The 24,987-nt window shown below is 46.3% G+C and overlaps 1 protein-coding gene across 1 annotated transcript in view; it reads left to right on the top strand.

The window, feature by feature from the left end:
• The window catches only part of LOC130124412 (cadherin-24), a 136,986-nt gene extending 112,269 nt beyond the window's left edge, over window positions 1-24,717 (top strand). Inside the window, exons 8-14 of the mRNA XM_056293868.1 lie at window positions 4,043-4,164; window positions 6,321-6,438; window positions 8,403-8,572; window positions 8,630-8,723; window positions 17,820-18,027; window positions 21,557-22,037; window positions 23,713-24,717. Of these exons, the coding sequence (XP_056149843.1) occupies window positions 4,043-4,164; window positions 6,321-6,438; window positions 8,403-8,572; window positions 8,630-8,723; window positions 17,820-18,027; window positions 21,557-22,037; window positions 23,713-24,717 (2,198 nt within the window). The remainder of the gene's footprint in view (window positions 1-4,042; window positions 4,165-6,320; window positions 6,439-8,402; window positions 8,573-8,629; window positions 8,724-17,819; window positions 18,028-21,556; window positions 22,038-23,712) is intronic.
• Window positions 24,718-24,987: the final 270 nt, after the last annotated feature.

Here is a 24,987-nt window from a genome sequence, read left to right as displayed (position 1 = left end):
TCCTCTACCAGCCACCACCCAACACAGATAACCCTGCTCCACCCCCAACTATCGCTGCTGACAAAACCGGACTGGAAAATGTGGACCACTTTACGTATCTCGGAAGCCTCCTATCCTCCAAAGCTAACATTGATGAGGAAATACACCACCGCCTCAGTTGTGCCAGTGGGGTTTTCTCAAGACTGAGAAAGGGTCTTTGAAAACCGTGACCTCCAGGCCAGGATGAAAATTCTGGTCTACAGAGCGGTAGTGTTGCCCACCCTACTGTATGGATCAGAATCCTGGACCACATACAGCAGGCACCTGAAGGCACTAGAGGCACATCATCAGAGGTGCCTCCAAAAAATCCTCAAGATCACCTGGGAAGATAGATGCACCAACACCAGCGTCCTGGAGGAGGCTAACATTCCCGCTATCACTGCCACCATCACCCATCACCAGCTCAGATGGACTGGCCATGTCATCCGTATGCCTGACTCTTGCCTTCCAAAACAAGTCCTATACTCCCAGCTTCTCACAGGACAACGTGCCCTGGGAGGTCAAAAGAAAAGATATAAGAATAACATCCAAGTGAACATCAAAAAATGCCACATAGACCCTAAGACCTGGGAGGACACAGCAACCAACAGGGCGACCTGGAGAAAACTTGTCCAGGAAGGAGCTGCACTATATAATAACGATCTATGCCGTGCTGCAGAAGACAAGCGCAGACTCAGAAAGGAGGGAGTTTCCACCAAAAAGGTCCAAACCAATCCCACGACTACCACCACCCACCCCTGCCCACACTGCACCAAAATGTACGGCTCCAGGATCGGCCTCTTCGCCCACCTGAAGACCCACAAGGACCAAGAAGGAGGACAGTCATACTCGACCCCAAGTGACCGCCGATGATGTGTTGATGAGTTTGAGTTACAGCTTGATAAGTGTTTTGTGTCTTTCTTTACCAATTGTAATTGAAAGTTTGAGCTGGTTTTGCTCCAGTGCTCACAACCATTACCGACATAAACAAACCTTTTACAGCATCAGAAAACAACAGAAAGTCTTATCTAGTTGTTTTTTAGTGTTAGTCCTTGTATTAAGAGACCTGTTAATCAATTTGTGAGTGATAACAGCTTCCAATCCTGTATTTTGTACTTTGGTAGTGGGGGGGGGCAACATTTTCTTTAACATTTGAATGAAGGATTGTGTGAATTGTGTGTGTGAAAGAAGTGGAGTGGTGAAGATGCAAGGAGTAGAGGTGATGAAGGTGGATGAGTTTAAATACTTGGGGTTAACTGTTCAAAGTAATAGGGAGTGCAGAATAGAGGTGAAGAAGAGAGTGCAAGCAGGGTGCAACGGGTGGAGAAGAGTGTCAGGAGTGATTTGCGACAGAAGGGTACCAGCAAGAGTTAAAGGGAAGGTTTACAAGATGGTTGTGAGACCAGCTGTGTTGTATGGTTGGTAGACGGCGGCACTGAGGAAAAGACTGGAGGTGGAGCTGGAGGTGGCAGAGTTGAAGATACTAAGCTTTTCATTGGGAGTGACGAAGAAGGACAGGATTAGGAACGAATATATTAGAGAGACAGCTCAGGTTGGACAGTTTGGAGACAAAGCAAGAGAGGTGAGATTGAGATGGTTTGGACATGTGTGGAGGAGAGATGCTGGGTATATTGGGAGAAGGATGCTGAATATGGAGCTGCCAGGGAAGAGGGAAAGAGGAAGGCAAAAGAGGAGGTTTATGGATGTGGTGAGAGAGGACATGCAGGTGGCTGGTGTGACAGAGGAAGATGCAGAGGACAGGAAGAGATGGAAATGGATGATCCGCTGTGGCGACCCCTAACACCACATTACGTTACATCCAAAAGTAGTAGTAGTAGATTTGAATTAAGGATTGTACCTTTAAGGGTTAAGGTTGGATATTGGTTAATGTGTCACGTCTCATACAGATGTACAGAAGGGTACCCTGTGCGTCATACTGTTTATCAGCATTTTTGGTAAAAGTGTCACTATATGACACCATGGTACGAGAATTGGCCCGTTTCTCCAAACTCAACCGGTTTATCTCTCACACAACAGTGACCACATCATCTTTTGACCTCCTAGAAGATTACATCACTACCGTACCCACCAATGAGCGAGAGGCCGTAAGAGGTTTAACGCGTTAGTTTATGTCGGTGTAGTGTTTGAGAGCACATGGCTCACAATCTGCTCCACTGAGCAGCTGAGCCTTGCAGCCATCAGGTCATATCACGAGCGATAATGCATAATAGAAAGGTTTGGTGCCAGCGGAGTAGGTTGTGACGGCACTTTGTGAACCAGTTGATCTGCGTCATGTTAGCCATTTAATTGCTGCGATAATTACCCAGTAGATGAACGGTCATTAGGAGCTGAAGGGAAACAAGTTTTCAGGTGTTCACATTGAACACAATTAGACTGTCGTTTCACTGATGAGTGAGCGCACACGCGAACAATAATTTTGCTTATTTTGCGACTGGAATACAACGCACACTTGGGAAAAAGTTGAATTTAACCAAACAAGTTGCATTCAGCTAAGCTCTCTGACTCCCCCTAATTGCCTTACACAGGAGTGGAGCACTAACACCGGCCCCTTTGCCAAGCACCGGGCAAAATTTTGGCCCGCTGAATGTCCCTCTTCCACCAGCTGCTTTGGCAGTGAGCAGAACCATTGTTTGAGTCTTCGTTTCAACCCCACAAATCAAATTGGCTCGTCAACTGGCACTGTTAGCGCCGTTGAACATCGGTGTCCAAAAGCCACCACGAGTGATGAGTAAATGATGACTGATTAACCCTGCTGCCCTGTAACTGCTTCATGCAGCCACCGAGTTAAACTCGGTGTAAAATTCACTCCGTCGCTGTGATGCTGGAAGTGGAGGTGGGGAGAGCACGGGTGAGCACCTGTCTTAAATAATGAGCTCCATCTAATAAACAAAGAGTTGGAAGCTGTGTTAAAGGCAGCCACAGTAGGAACTGACATGGCCATAGGCAGCCCAGGACCACCACCACCACCGCCGCCGATATAACAGGAGCTCATTTTCTCCCTTTCAACTACAGGAAAAAAATGGCCACCATCCATGATATGGTGGTTCTGCACCAGGAGCGGGAGCACTGTCCAGATGGAGAGGCGTGTGTGTGTGTGTGTGGTTGTGTGTGTGTGTGTGTCTGTGTGTGTGTGTGTGTATATGTGTACACATTTTTCATGTGTGAGTTTATGTACATGTGTGTTAATTTCATCATAAGCCAGAAGAAGTGTATCGTATTGTGTGTGTGTGTGTGTGTGTGTGTGTGTGTGTGTGTGTGTGTGTGTGTGTGTGTGTGTGTGTGTGCGCATGAGTGCGTGTGCGTGTGCATGCGTGTGTTAGACCATCTCTAAGCATATTTCTATGCAAGCAAGCGGTTGAATTTATCCAAGTGAGAATGGTGCTGGAAACCTCCTGCTAGTATATTTAGACTGTGCCCTCATGTTAGTTGTTGGCATTCAGACTGACTGCTCTCTGTCACTCTCCTTCCTCCCCTTCCTCCCCCCCTCCCTCCCGTTCTCTCTCTTTCTTTTCTTCCCATGCAACCATGTGTGAACACACACACACACACACACACACACACACACACACACACACACACACACACACACACACACACACACACACACACACACACAGTATCTGTGTGAGAGGCTTATTCCAAGGCCAAGATTGGAGCAGTGCAGTGTAGAAAATTAGGACTGATATGGAAACATCAATCCCACTTTTGCTGGGAGCATGCAAATGAAGCCAAATATGCTCCTGATTATTCAGCCAATTGTGTGTGCACTAATTTGATTTGGTTGCTGCAGAAAAAAAAAACGTTTTTGGACAAAGCCTGAAAAGATTGATACAGCTCATGAGGATTCATGTGAATCTGGTTGTGTGTGTGTGTGTGTGTGTGTGTGTGTGTGTGTGTGTGTGTGTGTGTGTGTGTGTGTGTGTGTGTGTGTGTGTGTGTGTGTGTCCTGATGCATTTTACAGGATTGGATGGTGACTAAAACATCTCTTTCTGGCTCTTATAGATAATCCCAGCCAGGTGTCCAGGGTGCTCATTGCAATAGAGACCTTAGACTTGAACGACAATGCACCTGAGCTGGACAGACAATACACAACAGCAATGTGCGACTCATCTGTCACAGGACAGGTCAGTATGTGTGTGTGTGTGTGTGTGTGTGTGTGTGTGTGTGTGTGTGTGTGGGTCATTGTATAACATCCGTGTTTGTTGTCACAACTAGTATGTGTAAGAATACTCATGAGGAGTTCTTTGGAATAAAGTTGTGTTCTGGTGCTACTGAGGGCCTGTCGTGCCTGTGGTGCTGGTTAAACTGGCACCGCGGGTGGCTATGTCCGCCTTAATGGTAGTCTTACCTCAACCCATCTCAACCGCAGAAATCATCTCAGTGCCTAGTATGTGTGTTTCTCCATGGGAACCCCTTCTTTCTGGGGTTTTTTCCAGTCTGTCTAATCCACGCTGGCTCATGACCATCATTTGGTGTCTTGGCCCATCTGTTGTTTTTGCCCGTCTCCTCATTGCTCTGCTTGGGTCGTTGTTGTTTCGCCACTACATCTGTGGTTCTGTGGCAACTATGATCATTTGGGCCCCCCCCCCCCGTTTCTCACTCTCTGCATGTGTGCACCATGTATTTGTGTTTGTGTGTGTGTGTGTGTGTGTGTGTGTGAGCGTGAGCCAGATAGAGTGGGTTTGACATGGATGCATGTGCACCAGCCCTCAAGTGGGGCAGCTGTGCATGTATCTTGTCTGAGCGCAACAAGTCCTTAGCCAAAAGTTTTTGAGTGTTTCGTCCGGGGGTATCTAACATGGGTATCTGAAAATATAATCTGGCCCTGTTTACCAAGGTTCCCCAGAGCCGACGCAGAAGCGCTGACTAGCTCGCCAAGCACACAAACCTCTCCTCCCCACACACACCCCGTCTCTTGTTTTTCAAACTGACAGCCAGGATTTGTCCGAAACAAACTCCCTGTTGGCTCTGGCTGTGAAGCAGTTGGAGTTTTTTGGTGGGATTTTGTGTGTGTGTGTGTGTGTGTGTGTGTCATGTGCTAACCTGACACGTCAGATGGTTTGGTACACATAACCATCTGAGAAGTCATCTTTGGAAACTGTTTGGAAAAGGGCAGGCACTTTAAAAAAAAATACTTGGCAGGTGATTGGATGAACTGTCTGTCTGTCACTCTCGCCGAAGCCAGTTGGGACAAGAGCGAGAACATCTTTTCCATTGACAAAAGCCTTTAGTGCCGTTCTTTGCTCTTCCTTCAGTGATGAAATACTGATATATAACTGATTCTTTAGCAGCAGCTACGCTAACCTCTTTAGCAGCTGCCGTTGTTGTTTTCGACGGTCGCTTCTTGTTGTCGTCACACCTAAACAACGCCTGTAGCTGCCAGTAGTTCCTCATTGGGCGGCATGGTGGCCCAGTGGTTAGCACTGTCGCCTCACAGCAAGAAGGTCCTGGGTTCGAACCCCGGGGTTGTCCAACGTTGGGGGTCATCCCAGGTCGTACTCTGTGTGGTGTTTGCATGTTCTCCCTGTGTCTGCGGTGGGTTTTCTCCGGGTGCTCCGGTTTCCCCCACCATCAAAAAGACGTGCATGTTAGGGTTAATACTCCTGTCTGTGCCCCTGACCGAGGCATGGCAAGAGGAACTGGAGTTGGTCCCCGGGTGCTGCACAGCGGTTTCCCACTGCTCCTAGCTACACAGCTAGGATGGGTCAGATGCAGAGCTGAATTTCCCTACGGGGGTCAGTAGAGTATCAGAATCAAAAAAACAATAGGACGCTGATTGGTCCGAACCGCTGTGGTTCAGCCACATGCACACAACTTGAAGCCTGGCAAGGTGGATTTGCCTATTCTCGTGATTTGCGTATCTCACGGTCTCGCAAATCCGGCTGCCTAGCAAGGTAAGTCATGTGCCGCTGTAGTCAAAAGTTAGACCTCTGCAGATGCTAGTGGTGAATTAAAAACCAAACTGCTCAGCATTTCTGGAAGTGATTAGAGTCAGACCAAACAGCTAAATTCACAGCATTATCAGACGGAGTTGAGTTTGTGCCTGTGCTAATTGTTCGGGTTCGTTCTGCTTCCTGTGGGGAATTATTAATGGTTTTCTTGCTAAAACAGCTCTCCTCCCTATATAAAGGTTTACCTCATTACCTCTTTGCCTTCTCTCTTCCCTCAATCTCCCTGCTCTCTTTGCTCTCTCTCTCCTGTTGTTTGTTTCTTGCCTCCCTCTCACTGTCACTGCCACCCTCCTCCCCTCCACTCCGTTCTCTCTATCTCGTCATTTCAGGTGGTGCAGGTGTTGCGGGCGATTGATAGAGATGAGGGAGGGAATGACAGCGCTGTGTATTTCACCATCCCCCCAGAGTCCAGCGCTGCCCTCAACTTCAGTGTCAGGGACAGCGGCGGTAGGCGCTCTATCACTCTCTCTCTCTTTCTCTCTCTCGCTCTATCTTTCTTTTCGAAAGTTTTTTTAGTATTTTTTTTCTCTCTGTTACCTAACATTCTCGCCTACATTTCCTTCTTTCAGGCTTTTAGTATTCATTTTGTCACTTTTTTTTTCTACTCTCTCTCTGTCTGTCTCCATCCTCCTCTGTCTTTGAACCACTCCGTCTCACCTCCCCTTCTCTCTTTCTGTCTTATCCTCTCTCTTCCACCATCCATCTCTCTCTGCTCCGGTGGCTTTGTTGTTTAACTTTGTTATTCTCCTCCCTTTTACCCCCCACCCCCAACTCAACCCACCTCCTTGTTTGCCTACCCTTCCTCTCTCGATCCTTCTAAGTCTCCCCAAAGTGCACAGCCCCTCCCGTGTCTATTTACCACTTGCAAAGTTGAGCTTTGTTGATATTAGCACTTCTTGATTTGATTCACTTTGACTGAATTACATTTTTAGCCTCTTAGCATTTCTTCCAATCACATTTCCCTGTTCCTCTGCTTTCCTTTATCTCTGGGATACACACCACATTCAAGTGTACGCTAATGCACACACATGGCGACTGGGGTGTGCATCTCATCAGTATGCAGAATGCAGTGATTATTCTCACTCTTCCTTTGTGTCAATACTAAAACAAGCTATCACAATTATCTACATTTGAATGTATGACTGCAACACTCAGTAAGAGTACCTCCACACTAACACTGTTGAATTTCAAAACACCGTATTGAAATTAGAATTAGAATTTTGAATTTCAAAATGGTGTTTTGAAATTCAATATTTTCAAAACACCGTTTTGAAATTCATGGCAAAAAAAAGTTAGTTTTCCATTCACATTAGTGTTTTTCTTGCAAAAAGTTTGGTATCCGCATTAAAACAAACAGCAAAAAAAAATGCTGACGTCCGGGTAGCGTGGCGGTCTATTCCGTTGCCTACCAACACGGGGATCAGTGGTTTGAATCCCCGTGTTACCTCTGGCTTGGTCAGGCGTCCCTACAGACACAATTGGCCGTGTCTGTGGGTGGGAAGCCGGATGTGGGTATGTGTCCTGGTCGCTGCACTAGCACCTCCTCTGGTCGGTCGGGGCATCAGTTCGGCGGAGAGGAGGAACTGGGTGGAATAGCGTGATCCTCCCACATGCTACATCCCCCTGGCGAGACTCCTCACTGTCAGGTGAAAAGAAGCGGCTGGCGACTCCACATGTATCAGAGGAGGCATGTGGTAGTCTGCAGTCCTTCCCAGATCGGCAGACGGGGTGGAGCAGTGACCAGGACAGCTCGGGAAGAGTGGGGTAATTGGCCGGATACAATTGGGGAGAAAAAGAGGGGGGAAAATTATGCAAGCACAGTCAAAGGAATGTTGTATGTGATCATGACATAACAATAGCTGAATTCTCTCTCTCTCTCTCTCTCTCTCTCTCTCTCTCTCTCTCTCTCTCTCTCTCTCTCTCTCTCTTCCCACCCTCCCTTCTCCTGACTTGTCTCCCCTGTATCCTCCCATCAACTGATGTCTGTCTATATGTCTTTACTCTATATCTCTGCCCAGTCTTCCATACACATCCAAACACAGAAACACTGACAAACTAACATGCAAGTACATGTAAAAAACAGGCACACACAGACAGAAAGACACACACTGTGTTTCATCTCTAGGGGCCCTGTCAGACAGTGTGTGCTGATGGTCTGTGGCTCCCTCAAGCTTTGAATCGATCTTGGGTTTTGTTATGAAAGATGTACTCTTATTAGGACATTTTAATATGAAGAAGTGACTTCATTTCATATTGTATCAAAGATGTGTCTTTGTTAAAGTTTGTTTCTTGTTGAATAAAGAGCTGTTTTAAATTCAGTCTCTCTCTCTCTCTCTCTCTCTCTCTCTCTCTCTCTCTCTCTCTCTCTCTCTCGCCCGCCCGCTCGCTCTCATTCTTTCTTTCTTTCCCAGGTCCCACAGCCAGCTTGGTGCTGTTATCCCAGCTCCAGCCTTTGTCTCGCTCCCCCTCTTCAACCCTCACCCTCTATGTGCCCTTGGTCCTGCGGGATGGGACGTCGGGCCTCACCAGCACCGGGACAGTCACTGTGTCCATCTGTCCTTGCTTGAGAGGAGGAGCACGGGCTGGAGAGAAAGATAAGGACCAACAGGTGGAGGGCGAGTGGGAATGGGATAGAGAGACGGTGTGCCTGCCTCAACAGTCTACCCTTCCATCTCCAGGGCTCAGTACCGCCGCCCTGTTGGCCATCCTGGCTTGTGTGGCTACTTTACTGGGTAAGGATGAGCAGATAGCTACACGATTTAGATGTGAGGAATATAAAATGGTAGCAGCGGAAAGACTTACTGACAAGGGCTTAATATTGTGGAGGCGTTTCTTTTCCAATTCAGTCCATTTATCTCCTCAGGCAAGGTCAATGCTAATCGCCACTAAAATAACAATTCCAAACCGATTACCTGGGCCCTCCACATGGCGTAATAAAATGGGCCTGCCACCTTTGCAGAATCTTTTGAATGCCCTGTTGGATCATGTCCAGCTGTTGAGGAGGTTTTGGCATGGGGCCAAAATCATTGTCATTTCCTTTCAATCTGTTGGATCAGTACACCTGCCTTGTTGATGGGCATATTATCATTTCAGAAGGAACCAATCCGGTCCAGCAAGGAACAAACGCGTTGTGGTATGAAGCTGATTGTGCAGAATTACTGTTGTCAGAAGTGGTTCAAATTTGTCCAACCCCTTTAGCAATTGGAGTATAAGCCATAACTGGAAATGCACATTATAACCGCATTCCTCTCATGAAGGTGGCTTTGAGATGGTGCACTTCTCAGTCCACCCATTTCCTAAAGGGCAATGTCAATGCCGATGCTACAAACGCTGTTATTTTGAGTTATCATCTGGGCCCGCCAACTTTAATGGTCATTGACCATCTCAGTCGTGGTCAGAATTCCCATTAATGGCTCAATCATGATCGTAATTTATTATTGAAAAGGCCTTGGCATATGGTTATGATTATTGACATATTTCTCAAACCATTGGGCGGTCAATCATGCTGGTTTGATGGGGGCATTATCCTCCTGGATGACATTTCTCTCATCGACTGCAACCAAGTATAAAGGTGATATACTTCAAATTTGTAGCATGTTGGAGTGTTTGAACCATGATGAAAGTGTGAAATGGACACATGGGGTAAGAGCATCAATTAATCAACTAAAGATTCTGTATTTTTCCAATTTTAGTATATGTATTGCCGAAGCAATACATCGACTAAAGATTAATTAAGATTATTATTGGAGCACCACATTTATCTCACTTAAGATCAGTCTGATAATTGAAAGGGTGTGTTAACTTAGTCAGCTACAAGAATAACAGATAGATTACTTGATTACCAAAATAGTCAAGTCAATTTTATATAGCCCATTATCATGTATTACAAATTTGTCTCAGTGGGCTTTATAGCAATACAACATCCTGTCCTGAGACGCTCACATTGGATAAGGAACTCCCTAAAAAAAAAAAACATTTAGAGGCAGAAAAAAAATTGGAAGAAAACTCAGGGAGAGCCACAGAGGAAGGATCTCTCTCCCAAGACGGACAGTTGTACAATGGCAGTTGTGTGTACACAATTTACAGAATACAACATTGAAAGAGGATAACAGCATTATAATGGAATTATAAAATATATGATGAATATGATGAGGAGGATGCCAAGCAGTGTCGAGATGCCACTGGAACAGTCCAGGACCTGAGCCGCGCAACCACCATCACCATGTAGACTTGACAGGAGGACAGACTACACATGCACACAAGAGAAACTCACATCACACCATTCACATACCCAGAAGAAGAGAAAGGAGAAGACATGATACAGATTTAGAGAAAAGACGTGAGCGAAGAGAACAGTTTGCAATGCTCAGTAATCTATACTTTATAATCTAGTTGGCAGGACAGTGCCTTGTAAATCCATTGAGCCAGAACCCAAACCGCCATGCAGTACAGGTCATGAAGTACTCAGTTTAAAGGCAACTAATTGTAGGTTAAGGCAAAAAGATAAGTTTTAAGTTTGGATTTAAAGGACTCAACAGACTCTGATTGTCTGACAACAGCAAGCAGGTTGTTCCACAAGAATGGGGCCCGATAAGAAAAGGCCGTGCCACCAGCTGACTCCTTTTAATTTTGGGTACACACAGGAGCCCTGTATTTTGAGAGCAAAGAGCTCCAGATGGAATATACGGTTTAAGGAAATAAGACAGGTATGATGGGGCATGCCCATTTCGGATTTTATAAGTCAGCAGAAGCACCTTGAAGACTGAATTAACATGGATAGGAAGCCAATGAAGAGAGGCAAGAACTGGTGTAATGTGATCAAATTGTCTAGTTTTAGTTACAATTCTATCTGCAGCATTTTGAACCATCTGAAGACTTTTAGTACTAGCATGTGGCAGACCCGGAAACAGAACATTGCAATAATCAAGTCTGGATGAAACAATTGCATGTATTAGAGTCTCTGCATCACCCATAGACAGGAAAGACCGAATTTTAGCTATGTTACATAAATGAAAAAAGGCAGTCTTGGTGATTTTTTTTTAATGTGCTGGGTCAAAGGAAAGGCTGGAATCAAATGTAACTCCAATATTTTGGGCTGCCACACTATGTGAAATCACAGAATTGTCTATTGTTATTGTTACTTGATCAAATTGGTGTCTGTGTCTAGCAGGGCCAATGACCAGCATCTCAATTTTATCCGAATTTAAAAGCAGGAAATTTAGTGACATCCAATTTTTCACAGCAGCCAAGCAGGCCTCTAAATTAGTCATTTGAGTATGATCATAACCCTTATAGGCACATACAGCTGAGTGTCATCCGCATAGCAATGACATTTTATTCCATGACTGTGTATAATTTGGCCAAAGGGGGAAATATAAAGAGAGAAAAGTAAAGAGCCAAGAACTGAGCCCTGAGGTACGCCATATTTAATATCAGATAATTTTGATGTAATATTATTATAGCAGACACAATGTGTTCATCCAGATAAGTAGGACTTAAGCCAAGAGAGAGCTAAGCCAGAAACACCAAAATTACAATTTATTCTGTCTAATAGTATACAGTGATCAATGGTGTCAAAGGCTGCACTGAGGTCCAGCAGTAGAAGCAAAGAAGTGGAATCAGAGTCCATAGCAAGTAGAAGTTCGTTCACCACTCTGGTCAGAGCAATGTCAGTGGAGGGAAAGGCCCTGAAAACCAATTGAAAAGGTTCACATAGATAGTTTTCTTCTTTATTGGTCGAAAGTTGTTGATACACAACTCTCTCTAGTACTTTAGAAAAGAATGGAAGATTAGAGACTGGTCAATAGTTATTAAGAGACCCTGGATCGAGGTGCGGTTTCTTAAGTGGAGGTTTGACCACAGCTGTCTTAAAACTGCTGGGAACAGTGCCAGTAGTAAGTGATAAATTAACAATGTCTAGCATTGTTGGTCCCAGGAAAGGCCAGAGGTCTTTAAAAAGTTTTGCTGGTAAAGGGTCAAGTAGGCAGGTAGTTGGTTTAGAAGTTGGCACGAGCTTAGTCAAAGTATCAGGAGAGATAGTCTCAAAAGCTGTAATAATGGGGATTATCAGTGACTCATGAATTTGGTAAGACAGGGTCTGCAGGAGCAGCTGGAGTCGGGGGATTAATTTTGTTTATGATCTCATGAACCGTATTGAAGAAAAAGTCTAGAAACCCATGGGCTGTGAATAGTGAGCAGCTAATAGACGGCTGCTTTTTGGTAAATTTAGACAGTGTCAAAGAGAAATCTGGGGTTATGTTTATTAATATTGATTAAGCAACCCGTGTTTCTTCCGGCTTGATCGGGCGTCTTTCCAGACACAATTGGCTGTGTCTGCGGGTGGGAAGCCGGATGTGGGTATGTGTCCTGGTTGCTGCATGAATGCCTCCTCTGGTCGGTCGGGGCACCTGTTCGGGGGGGGGGACTGGGGGGAATATCGTGATCCTCCCTCGTGCTATGTCCCCCTGTCCAAACTCCTCAATGTCAGGTGAAAAGAAGCAGCTGGCAACTCCACATGTATCGGAGGAGGCATGTGGTAGTCTGCAGCCCTCCCCGGATTAGCAGAGGGGGTGAAACAATGACCGGGACAGCTCAGAAGAGTGGGGTATTTGGCCGGATACAATTGGCGAGAAAAGGGGGGAGAAAGCCAAAAAAAAAAAGATTGATTAAGCGAGAGAGATACGCTGGTTTTGCAGCAGATAAAGCACGCTTGTCTTTCAATAAACACTCCTGCCAAGATAGGTAAAAAACTTCCAATTTTGATTTTCGCCATTTAAGTTCCAGTCTCCTGCAAGCCTACTTAAGAGCATGTGTCTCGTTGTTAAACCAATGTGCAGGCCTCTTTAGTCACCTAGCTCTGGTAGTGAGATGTGCAACTGAATCGAAGAGACTAGAGAGGGCCACATTTAAGTCATTAGTGAATTTTTCAACAGAGTCAGTCACTACAGTTAAAGGCGCCAAGACTTCAGGCAGCTGCTGGCCAAATGCAGCTACAGTGGATGGATCAATGTTGTGAGTGGCAATTACATCTGTGCCAACATTCATAGGACAGGCCAATAATGCTTCAAATTTGATGAGAAGGATGATCTGACACAGTAGATGTGGTTGGCAAGACATAAAGATCAGCTGTTCCAATTCAGCTATTCCTTTAGATAAAACCAAATCAAGGGTGTTACCGCTGCAATGAGTTGGCTCTTGAACAAACTGAACCCAACCCAAAAGTATCAACAAGTGCCAGAAAGGCTTTACTTCGAGGATCAACAGCTTTATTCAGATGAATATTGAAATCGCCAAGAATTTAAATCTCATCAGCATGAGTAACAAGACTTGAGACAAATTCTCCAAATTTTTCAAGAAATAGTAAGAGCCAGGAGGCTGATATCTGGACTGAACAGAGTCTATTCGTGGCTGAGGGAGATAACTTAGAATAGGAACCACAAGAGACTAGAATTTAGATTCAAGTTTAGAAGTTGAAATGTGGTTTCCTCCCACAGTCCAAAGACATGTAGGTCAGGTGGATCGGCCATACTAAATTTTCCCTAGGTGTGTGTGTGTGTGTGTGTGTGTGTGTGTGTGTGTGTGTGTGTGTGTGTGTGTGTGTGTGTGTGTGTGTGTGTGTGTGAGTTTGTGTCTGAGCCCTGTGATGGCCTGGCGGCCTGCCCAGGGTGTCTCCCCACTGCCACCCAATGACTGCTGTGATAGGCTCCAGCATCTCGCGACCCTGAGCAGGATAAGCGGTTTGGATAATGGATGGATGGATGGACTTATATATTAAGGCAACATCCCCACCTTGTTTATTTGCCCAAGCTACTCGGGCATAAGTATAGTCGGCAGGGGAAGCTTCGTTTAAGGGAAGGGAACCATTTGGTCTCAGCCATGTTTCACATAACCCAGTCATATCAAAACTATGTTCAAAAATCAGATCATTTATTAGTAAGGCTTTAGTAGACAGTGATCTGATATTTATGAAACTGAATGTAAGCATCTTGTTGAAGTGATGAGTAGTAAGCAGAACTTTAGAGCTACCAATAGGTGAAATATTAATTGGAATTAAACACCTTGTATTATTTGTTGACAATTTTGACAACCTACGCTTTGGACAAGATGTCACACTTTTGATAACATTAGATGTTTGATTCTGTAGTTTATTATTTTGATGCACATTTCACCATCAGCGGTGGCAGGAATAATTATTACATTATTGTGATTCACACATTTAGGAGAGGAAAGCTTGGGAGCAATACAACTGGGTAGGGAGATGGTCTCAATGTAGACCAAGCTGTCAATCTGATAATCTATACTGTGAGAAATTCCCTGACTAAACATATTAACTAAAGTAGTTGACTCCACATCCGCACTAGGTTTAAACCTAGCAGGCCCTCTAATCACATGCAGCCTGCTGAATGATAAGTCCCTCATGTCAAACTAAATGTAAACAGCTATCTATATTGCTAGACAAAGGAGTGGCGTCAGACCCAGTAAGGTGAATGCAGTCCGCTTTCAGCAGGTAAGTGAGGCCCCAGAAAGAACACCACTTATCAACAAAGCCGAGTCCCTGTTCATTACAATAACAAGCCAGCCAGCAGTTCTTTGAGGTGAGCGTACTATACACCTCATCATTACTCCTCACGGGTAAGGGACCAGAGACAATTAATCGATGCTGACACATTTTTCTGGCAAACTTGAGCGTCCTGACTAGGCTGGCTTATGTGATCTTCGATTGCTTCATCCTTGCATTATTGGTGCTGACATGAATAACAACACTGCTGAAAGTTGTGGTGCTGTGTGCCTGGGTTCCCTGTTTCATCCTCCGTGATGGCAGCACCCTAAGATTATCCTCTATGTTGGAGACTCTGGCCCCAGGTAAACAGTGAACCCAGGCTGGAGAAGCTAATCTGATAGTGCGGGTAATGGAGTCTCCTATCACTAGTGTGCATTGCTTTACTCTGTCGACAGGAGAAGGAGAGGCACGCTGGCTGGTAGGACTACCAACCGGGTTGGTGAGTAGCGAAAACCGGTTTGCAGTCGGGAGAGGTGACTGCAGACCAGGCCACACAACCAGTGGCTTGGTCTTGCGAGCCTTCCCGTGCCGGTAAATGGAGACAAACTCCACTGCATCTGCTGACGAGGCTGAGGTAGCACTAACCATAGCAGGTCTGCTGTCAGGCCCGGGGCTAAGACTATCTGGAGTGCCCGTCACGTTTAACATAATCCTTGCCAAAAGAAGCTGCTCTAACTCACGGACACGTCTCTCTAGTAGAGACAATCTACCTCTAACTACAGAACAGTCACCACGCACCATCGTTTGAACGAGGCTGCTTTGACTGTAAATGCAATAGCGCTAACTGCTAAACTGGGCTAAGCTCGAAGCTAGTAACAAACTAGGAACGAGAGGCTGCCTAACACGAGTCCTTTGAGAAGGAAAATTAGATAATCTAGCGATAAGTGAACTAAGCACAGAAAATAACTAAATCGGTACAGGGCAAATGAAGAGGTTAGGGCAGAATATAGAGAAGAGATAGTAAGAGAATAAACAGCAGTTATCGATCTCATGAAGCTGACTCTCGAAGGCGGAAGCCAGAAACATTGTGACAGCCCTAGTTTGGACTGGGTCATCTCTAAATAGGCATCATTGGAGCTGGAAAGTTGTTGAACCTCTTGAACCAGTAGCCCACCATTTTAGAGACAAAATCAATTCTAGAGCTTGGAGGCTTTTAATAATGATGCTAATTCAGAGCTTTCATGGCCCAATCTGTATAACAATTACGGGTATGTATTGGAGCGCCTTTCTTAGAGAAGTGATATGAGAGAGTTAATGAGATTGGGGGTGGCAGAGAGAAGGGTGAATGACACGGTTCGAGGTGGGACTCAAGCACAGACACAAACAAGACTGAGACATATGGCAGTTCCAAAACTGAAGAGGCCTTTGTTTGGCAATATCGATAATACAAAAATAAAGGCAAAATAGACAAAACCAGCATGGCAACTCTTGCATGGATCCAAACTCAAGACTAGTCAAGGTAAATAACTGTGAGCAGGGCTAGACATGACAAGAGAACCTTGGCCCAGACATGACATGAGCAGCATGACAACCCAGCCCCAAGGCAAGGAAAGATTAGGTATAAATATGGTGCAGTGATTAATCCTGATGGGGAACAGGTGAGTGATAATGCGAGGTGCAGGACAAGGATTAGCCAGAGGAGGGAGGCACAGAAGGCATGAATATGACAGGTAAGAGCTATTACAAAGTTAACACATTTATAGATGTGGATATCTCAGGTATTTGAGGGGCCATTTTAGGCTTTTGATAATCCCACCAGTGAAATCCTTTTGCTGTCCCACATCATCTTGCTTTGGTTGAAAACATATGCATTTCACAAAGTTGCACTGGTCATGGATTTTAGCTTTCTATCAAGTTAAATCTAAGACTAATCATGATTGGCATAGAATTTGAAATGTGGCAGTAAGAGAAACACCTTGATACTGGCTCTGTTTGGTCATACAATTTTGAGGTTACATAATACATCAAACAGTATGCAATTCGAAATTCAAACACTGATAATTATGTATGGAAAATGTGAGTTTCAACAACAAGGTTGCAAGTTTTACAAAGGAGGAAGGCCAAAGAGGAGGTTTATGGATGTGGTGAGGGAGGATACGCAGGAGGCTGGCATGACAGAGCAAGCTGCAGAGGACAGGAAGAGATGGAAATGGATGATCCGCTATGGTGACCCCTAACGGGAGCAGCCAGAAGTAGTAGTAGTAGTAGTAGTAATATTGTATATGTATGAGAGAGGATGAAGGCGACGTTAAAATAAAGCCAGGTTCATTGCCTTGGGTTAATCTAGGGTTAATCCAGAGTTAATTTGGGGTTAATGTTTGGATAGTGTAGAGTTAATCTAGGATTAATCTAGGGTTAATATATAGTTAATCCAGGGAATAAATGCTGATAATCTGGACACTTAATGCAGATGAGGTCATCATATTGTGCCATATCTCCTCTTGTGAAGTTTTCATTCCTTAATCTCCAGGTAGTCAAGAGTAATTTCCTCATTTTTTTGGATTCATTTCTGTCACATTGACAAGAGGGGTTGGTTGAAACGATGTAGAACTTCCCTTTTCCTCTCATTGCATTCAATGGATATCAGAAAATATACTGTACACCCCCAAAAAATGGGCTGGCTTATTCTCTCAACGTGGCCATCTACCTTGCTCATCAACCTAGTGTGTGCAAATGTGTTCAAACATACACACGGACCTGTACAAATATCATCTATGCACACATAATGTACACAAACAGTATCTTTGTACCCATGTTTTATTCTAAACTAACACTGGTTTTCAACAACAGAATACCCCAAGTATTTCAAATATTTCAACTGTGCGGCCAAGCAGGATTCAAAGCCATCTTTTTGATATTCAATCACACCGAGCCTGGTTTGAAGACTTTTGGAAAGCTGGGCTTGGTTCTCTGCCCAGAGCCCAGGGTCAAATGTAATACGCTCATTTGGAAATATGGGAAGAGGAAATTCTTAGGAGAATAAAGCGTCCATTTGCCTGGCTGGGGCTCAAAGTCAATTATGGAGCAGAGGCGTGCAGCCTGCAGATATGATATACCGACACTGTGATCCAAGGCCTCTTCTCTGTTTGTTTTACTCTCACCCTTCCTCAAATGCCTCTCTCTCTCTCTCTCTCTCTCTCTCTCTCTCTCTCTCTCTCTCTCTCTCTCTCTCTCTCTCTCTCTCTCTCTCTCTCTCTCTCTCTCTCTCTCTCTCTCTCTGTCTCATTTCCTCCCATCTGTTTTTCTTAATCTCCACCCCCACCCCTAGCTGTCAGTGCCCTGTCGCTGTCATTGCGCCGTCAGAAGCGTGACTCTTTGTCACCGCTGGAGGAGGACGACGTGCGGGAGAACATCATCACCTATGACGATGAGGGCGGGGGAGAGGCTGACACGGCCGCCTTCGACATTGCAGCGCTCCAGAGCGCCCCCCACAGCTCCCGCACACATGGCTATCGCACTCTGGACAGCAGGAACATGTAGGTGCCATTGGCGGGGGGTGGGGAATGGGAGATAAGAAGGGGAAACGCTGAGTTGGGTCTGATATATGGGGCACAGAGAAACATCTAAATATGTGACTGGATCAGGATTAGTGTGTGTGTGTGTGTGTGTGTGTGTGTGTGTGTGTGTGTGTGTGTGTGTGTGTGTGTGTGTGTGTGTGTGTGTGTGCTCATTTATCTACTTTCATGAGGACCAAATGTCCTCAAAAAGACCATAAAATTACAAACCACCTACCTAGTGGGGAGAGTTTCACGAGGACATGAGGAAAAGGGTTATTTCAGGGCTAGATTTATGCTAAGGATTACAATTGGTTGTTTAGGATTAGGTGAAAAATTAAAGTTAAGCATTAGAATTAGGCTCGGGGGGGGGGGGGGCGTCTGGGTAGCGTAGTGGTCTATTCCACTGCCTACCAACATGGGGATCGCAGGTTCGAATCCCCATGTTACCTCCGGCTTGGTTGGGCATCCCCACAGACACAATTGGCCATGTCTGCGGGTGGGAAGCTGGATGTGGGTATGTGTTCTGGTCACTGCACTAGCGCCTCCTCTGGTTGGTCGGGGCACCTGTTCGAGGGGCAGGAGGAACTGGGGGGAATGGCGGGATCCTCCCACGCGCTACGTCCCCCTGGCGAAACTCCTCACTGTCAGGTGAAAAGAGGCGGCTGGCGACTCCACATGTATCGGAGGACGCATTTGGTAGTCTGCAGCCCTCCCCGGCTCGGCAGAGGGGGTGGAGCAGCGACCGGGACAGCTCAGAGAGCGGGGTAATTGGATGAGTAAACTGGGGAGAAAAGGGGGGAAAGTCTAAAAAAAAAGAAAAGAATTAGGCTCAGGATTGTGGTGAGGTTTAAAAGTGGGTCAATTTTGTTACTGGTTTAGTTTAGCGCTAGTGTTGTGGTTGATGTTAGGGTTAGATTTAAGGAAAGGGTGACGATTAGGGTTAATTTTAATTAGGCTTTTTTCCCCCTCTCCGCGAGGATATATAAACAAACGTGTGTGTGAGTGAGTGTGAGAGAGAGCGAGAGAGAGAGACTGAGAGACTTAATAAGTGTGGGCCCAACCACAGATTCCACCCATTATATGCTGGGAGCCATTGGGTAAGGTCTTCTTGGGTGGTGTACTCACGACTAGGGAAGTGAATGACTGTATGTATGTTTTGAGTGTGTTTCAAAGTGAGTGTGTACATGTCTGTGCGTGTTCGTGTATATTTGTGTGTGTGTGTGCGTTTGCCTGATATGTGGCGGTGAATTGGAATGGATGGCTAGTTAATTTCCCTCAAACCTAATTGGTTGGCCTCTTATTACATGGTAAAAAGAAAAGAGCCAATACACAAGTCAACCCTTAAAGAGTCAGCGCCTTCATCTCTCCACAGCACTTAATTGATCCACTTAATTAATTGATTGAGCAGTTGCTCCCCGGTCAGAGTCAGTCACTGATCAAAACAGGAGGCTATCAAGCTTCCCAGTCCTGGTGGGCCACTTTGTTTTTCTTTGCTTGTTTAGTCTCGCTTACCTTCTGCTTGATCAGTGAGTTGTAGCACCCCCCTTTGATGTGTCAGTGAGAGATTGTTTGTCGATTCATTATAATTAGCTAAGATGAATTAATACAAGCCATATGGAGACTATGAACAAGTAGAATGGATGCGCTGAACCTCATCTAAGGTTGCCCATTGCACTATTTCCTTATGGAGGAGAGTAGTTAAAGGGAAACAGTCGTGATTTTCAACATTATCTCGCCATATATGTTTCAGGGACAACGCTCAATTAGCAGCCGTGATAGCAAGAAATCGTCTGTGTCTTGCCTGCAAACTCTCAAGACTCGTGAAATGGCACATAAAGCCTTGACGGGTTGAGGATTAAAATATATACTGGAGAGAAACACCCCGACACAGAAGCCAAAGGGAGCCGTCTCCCTCCCAAAGAGAGAGGAGCTGAGTGTCTTATCGTTCAGCAAAACAAAGAACTCTTGGGCATCCGGGTAGCGTGGCGGTCTATTGCCTACCAACACAGAGATCGCCGGTTCGAATCCTCGTGTTACCTCCGGCTTGGTCGGACATCCGTACAGACACAATTGGCCATGTCTGCGGGTGAGAAGCCAGATGTGGGTATATGTCCTGGTCGAGTGCGCCTGTTCGGGGGTGGAGAGGGAACTGGGGGGAATAGTGTGATCCTCCCACGCGCTACATGCTCCTGGCGAAACTCCTCACTGTCAGGTGAAAAGAAGCGACTGGCGACTCTACATGTATGGGAGGAGGCATGTGGTAGTCTGCAGCCCTCCCCGGATCAGCAGAGGGGGTGGAGCAGCGACCAGGGTGGCTCGGAAGAGTGGGGTAATAGGCCGGATACAACTGGGGAGAAAAGAGGGGAACAAAAGCCACAAAAAAAAAACAAAACGAAGAAGTCTTACATGTTTAGCCCCTCGATGTGTAAAAACTTACAGAAACACTCCTGCACGCGACAAGAGTCAACACAAGTTTTACCTCCTTCAGAAACACGGGCAAATGGAAACGCTCCTGACACACAATGTGTGACAGGAGACACAGCATGACACCGCCTCCTTTAAGACGCGTTTAACCCACATAGCAAGGCAGGCATAAAGAAACACATACAGAGTGAATAAATGATCATTATTAATCTTTCATGTTTGCTTCGTTCACAGTTTTGCTGAAATGGTGTCTGCCAGTGACATCACTGGTGGATAACCCACGAGTGTAAAACTTACTTCCTGGTTTGCCAATAGGCTACATTGTATGAGGAAATGGGAGTAACAACTGTACGTTATACAGTTTCACGTAGCATTGATGTTTGCATTTTCTTGGCAGTGCCGCCTATCGGCGAACCAGAAAGTGAGTTTTCACATTCACAGATTGTCTACAAATGACTTCACAGTTTCGGTGGCGTTTCAGAGACAACGTGCCATACATATATGGTACGGACCTACGAAATAGTGATAATGTTGAAAATTGCAATCATTTCCCTTTAAAGGAAAAATTAATCGATTTCCAACCTTATCTGTGACAGGGGCAGCACATGACAGACCCCCTGCAGTTGTTTGCTGTAGTTTCTGCATGTCGGGAGGGCGGGAAACCCGAGTTTCTCTGTAGCCAACTGACGTCACGATATGTCACTTGGCAGCCTGAAAAGCTAAATACAGCCTAGCAGGGTTTCTAACACTCTAATCTACCTGAAACACGCTGTTCAAAAAACACGTCCTTCTTATCTCAGCTAAGCGACATTTCCGTTGGTGTAAATGACGTCCCACAACGCTAGCGCAGGGTGATTTTATGGATGACAATACAGAGGCTTACACGCAGTGCATTCTGGTATATTTGGGTGTTGTGGGAAAGAGTCTGAACATAAGAACACAGATTTCTACATCAGTATAGTACACAGTGAGGACTTTAATGGTTTAACCAACATGGCTCATCAGTACTGATTACACACACACACAAAATCACTGGTGAAATCTCCCTTTAAGTGAAGCATTTGCCTGCTGTTGTGTCTTTCAGACGTTATGCCCATCACAACCAGGACAAGCCCCGCACCTACAGCTGGGCCCAGAATCCAGGTATGGACCCAAACTACTCGGGACCAGGAGGGCCCCTCTATGGCCGCCTTTGTTACAGTAGCCACACATTACCTATCCTCCGGCGCGCCCCCGGGGGCCCGTTTGAGCCAAGTCTGGGATATCACTTCTCTGGGGCCCCCCCGGACCACTCCCTGGTCATCCAGAACCAGGGAGCCATGGTGGGAACGATGGAGTCCGGGCCCGTGTACATAGGCCCAAAAGAACTGAGCACAGGAAGCCAGACAGGAAGTCGCGCAGGAAGCCGGGATGGTACCGCGCCCCAGAGTGGCGTGAGCACTTCCGATGGAGGAACACCGCGGACCAATGACAGCCAAGAGAGAGGAGGCGGGACAGGGACGGCAAGCAACTGTACAGACGGCAGCAGTGAGGAAAAGCTAAGCCACGGTCAGAACGTGGACTGGGTAAGAAGTGCTCCATAACTTTTTTACAACACAGTTTTATGATTGGATGATAGATGGATGAACGGATGGATATACTGGGAAATGTAGAGGAATTAACTTATGAAATGGTATATCAGGGTTACCACTCTTTTCAGGAAAACATTTTCCAGGACTTTCCAATAAACTTTTCCTTGACTTTTGCTTGGGTATACACGATAGCCAGTGCTGACAGGTCATATTATTCAATATTAACTATCAGTGGAAATCGCAACAGTCTCTAAAACTGACTGTGACTTTTAGCTGCTCACTGCCAAAACATCACAAACTGATGCACAATCTGAACAGCTAAAAATATGGATAATATTAGATCACAGATAAAAATTACGCTAAAAATACAATTTTAGAACCTAACTTTGCATTTTCCATGACCTCCGTATTATTTCCAGGACATTTAATCAATTTGATTGTTTTCCGTGACTGGGGAAGGTGGTCTATGAATGTCCGGGTTTTCCCGGACATGTGGGAATCCCCTATATGTTCAGCCACTGTAACCCTGAACCCGCATTTGTTATCACATCAAGAGGCCCATTCATTTATGCATCCAAGGCCAAAACCGACTTACCTAAACTAAAATGGCTGTAGCGCTTGAACAGTTTTAGATATATTTGCACCTCTCCAGAAAGATAGCCCTTTATAGTTTGTTGCTAGGGGGATATCATATTAAGCCTAAGCATTACTAACATTGAGTTGGAGAAGCTCAAAACACAGTGTAAATTAAATGTCAACTTCACATAAGTTTTAACTTGCCATAAGTCTTAGTGGTTGTTATTATGCGTCATTATGCGGATTGGCTGCTATCGGTGCTGTGCCCTCACAGGGTACCGGTGGAAACTATCAGATCCGCTGTGGCAACCCCTGGGAAACAGGGAACAAGCCGAAAGGAGAAGAAGTCTTAGTAGTTGCTTCTTCAAACTTAATTAAATATGGACATTTTATATTGGTTTTTTAAAAATGCCTATTTGGAGCCTCCAAATGGCCGTTTTGTGCCAAATGGTGCCATGGGCCTTTTAGATCGTGTAAGACGACAGATTCTTGTACCTTTCGTCTGGTCACATTTAAGAAGGTTAAATGGGTTGCCGTCATAATGTTCTTGATCTCCCTTTAGTAACCGAAACGTTGGTCTGAGCAGAGATGACGATTTAATTATTTAAGCAAGTTTATCTCCTGCTTTTCTTTACCTTCTCTGTGTTTTTTCCCTGTTAGAACATAAGAACGCTCCCTTGGTCTGCCTTTATTTACTTTTCTGTTTCGTCTCCTGCTCTCTTCCTTCTCCATCCCCCCTCACAGTGCAGTGTTAGCTCATTCTAGCGCTCAGCTAATATCTGTCGCCACCTTTTGCTTCTCCAAACTGCCTTCTCTCTTCCTCTCTCTCTCTGCCTTCTCTCTCTCTCCCCCTCTCTCTCTGTCTCTCTCTCTCTCGCTATGTCTACCGCTCCTTGCCCCATCATGCATTTTTTTTTGTGCCACATACATTACCTTCCCTCCTTCTCTTTCTGCTTCTGCCATGTCTCTCTTGCTCCATGCTCCTGAACTTTGCTCACCACATTCATGTCGACTGTAACCTTTATCTAACAATGCTTCCTCCTCACCCCGGTCCCAGACTCAAACTGCTCCTCATCGCCTCCGTTCCCTGCAGGTGCAGTCGGAAACTCTCGCCAGGGAGCATAACCTGGTCCTGACCCGCTCCGGCTCCATGGTCGGACAGGGACGTGGCGCTGGCGGCTGGCTCTGCGACTCAGCCACACTGCCTGTGGGGGGACGCAGGGGTTCCCGCGTGGGACAATCCCCAAAGCTCGCCGGCTCTGGTCCGGCTGAATGTGACTCTGGTGCTGGTGGAGGTGGTTGTGGTGGTGGTAGTGGTGCGAGCGGAAGCGTCAGTGGTTCTGCAGATGGCCAACCTCAACCGTTCAACAGTCGCAACTACGCCACCATCCTGCAGGGGGAGGCATCTGGGCAGCGGGACTACCCCGGCAGCCTGGGCAGGGGAGGGCTGGAGATGGGCAGCAACTTTGTGGTGGCAAGGGCGGACAGAGATGGTGGGGGGATGACGATAACAGGAACTCCTCCCGTCTACACAGAAGGGGCGGGGTATCTCGGTGACTGGCGGGAGCGGGTGGGTCTCGGGGGGTATGTGTTGGGTAGGAGGGATATGACTCCTCAGCTTTTGCCCTTTCCAGGGCAGGCCAGGGGGGCGTATGGAGGGGTGATCGGCTTCGGGGCCAGCTGGGTTCCCGGGATGGAGGCGGGTAGGGGACCGCCTGGGCCCGGCGGTCCCTCCTTGGCACTGAGAGTCGGCGAGTTCCTCCGCCTGCGTCTGGCCCAGGTCACCTTTGATCCCTCGCAGCCACCCTACGACTCCGTGCAGGTGTACGGCCTGGAGGGCACGGGGTCCCGCGCCGGCTCCCTCAGCTCCCTGGAGAGTGAAGGAGAGAAGGAAGCGGAGAAGGAGGACTGGGGGGGAGGGCTGGAGGAGTGGGGCCCGCAGTTCCAAAAGTTGGCTCAGCTCTTCAAAGAGAGGGAGAGAGAGAAGGACGAGCCGGAGAAAGTGGATGAGGAGGGCGAGCAGAAGCCGAGGGATGAGAAGGAGGAGTCGGTAAGGAAGGAGGGAGAGCGGCTAATGAAAGACGAGGAAAAAGACTGAGGGAAGGGACGACGGAGAGAAAATCAGACGCGGGGGGGGGTGAAAGGATGTCAGGAAGGGGATGGGGGGATGATGAAAAGGCAAGCATGGCTGGAATAATGGGACAAGAAGTTAAAGGGGAGAGAGATGAAGCGGCAAAGTAATAAAAAGAGACAGAGAAAAATGAGCCGAGGGAGGAGGGAGAATGCGAGGGCAGCGGGGGGGAGTGATTGATATAATTTAAAGCAATAAGTGTTGAGACGCTGATACGGTTGAGCACCGATACTGAGA

Source organism: Lampris incognitus, chromosome 14, assembly GCF_029633865.1.
Source record: "Lampris incognitus isolate fLamInc1 chromosome 14, fLamInc1.hap2, whole genome shotgun sequence".
Classification (NCBI taxonomy): domain Eukaryota; kingdom Metazoa; phylum Chordata; class Actinopteri; order Lampriformes; family Lampridae; genus Lampris; species Lampris incognitus.
Note: the sequence above shows the minus strand (reverse complement) of the source record. Positions and strands in the feature narration are given on the sequence as shown.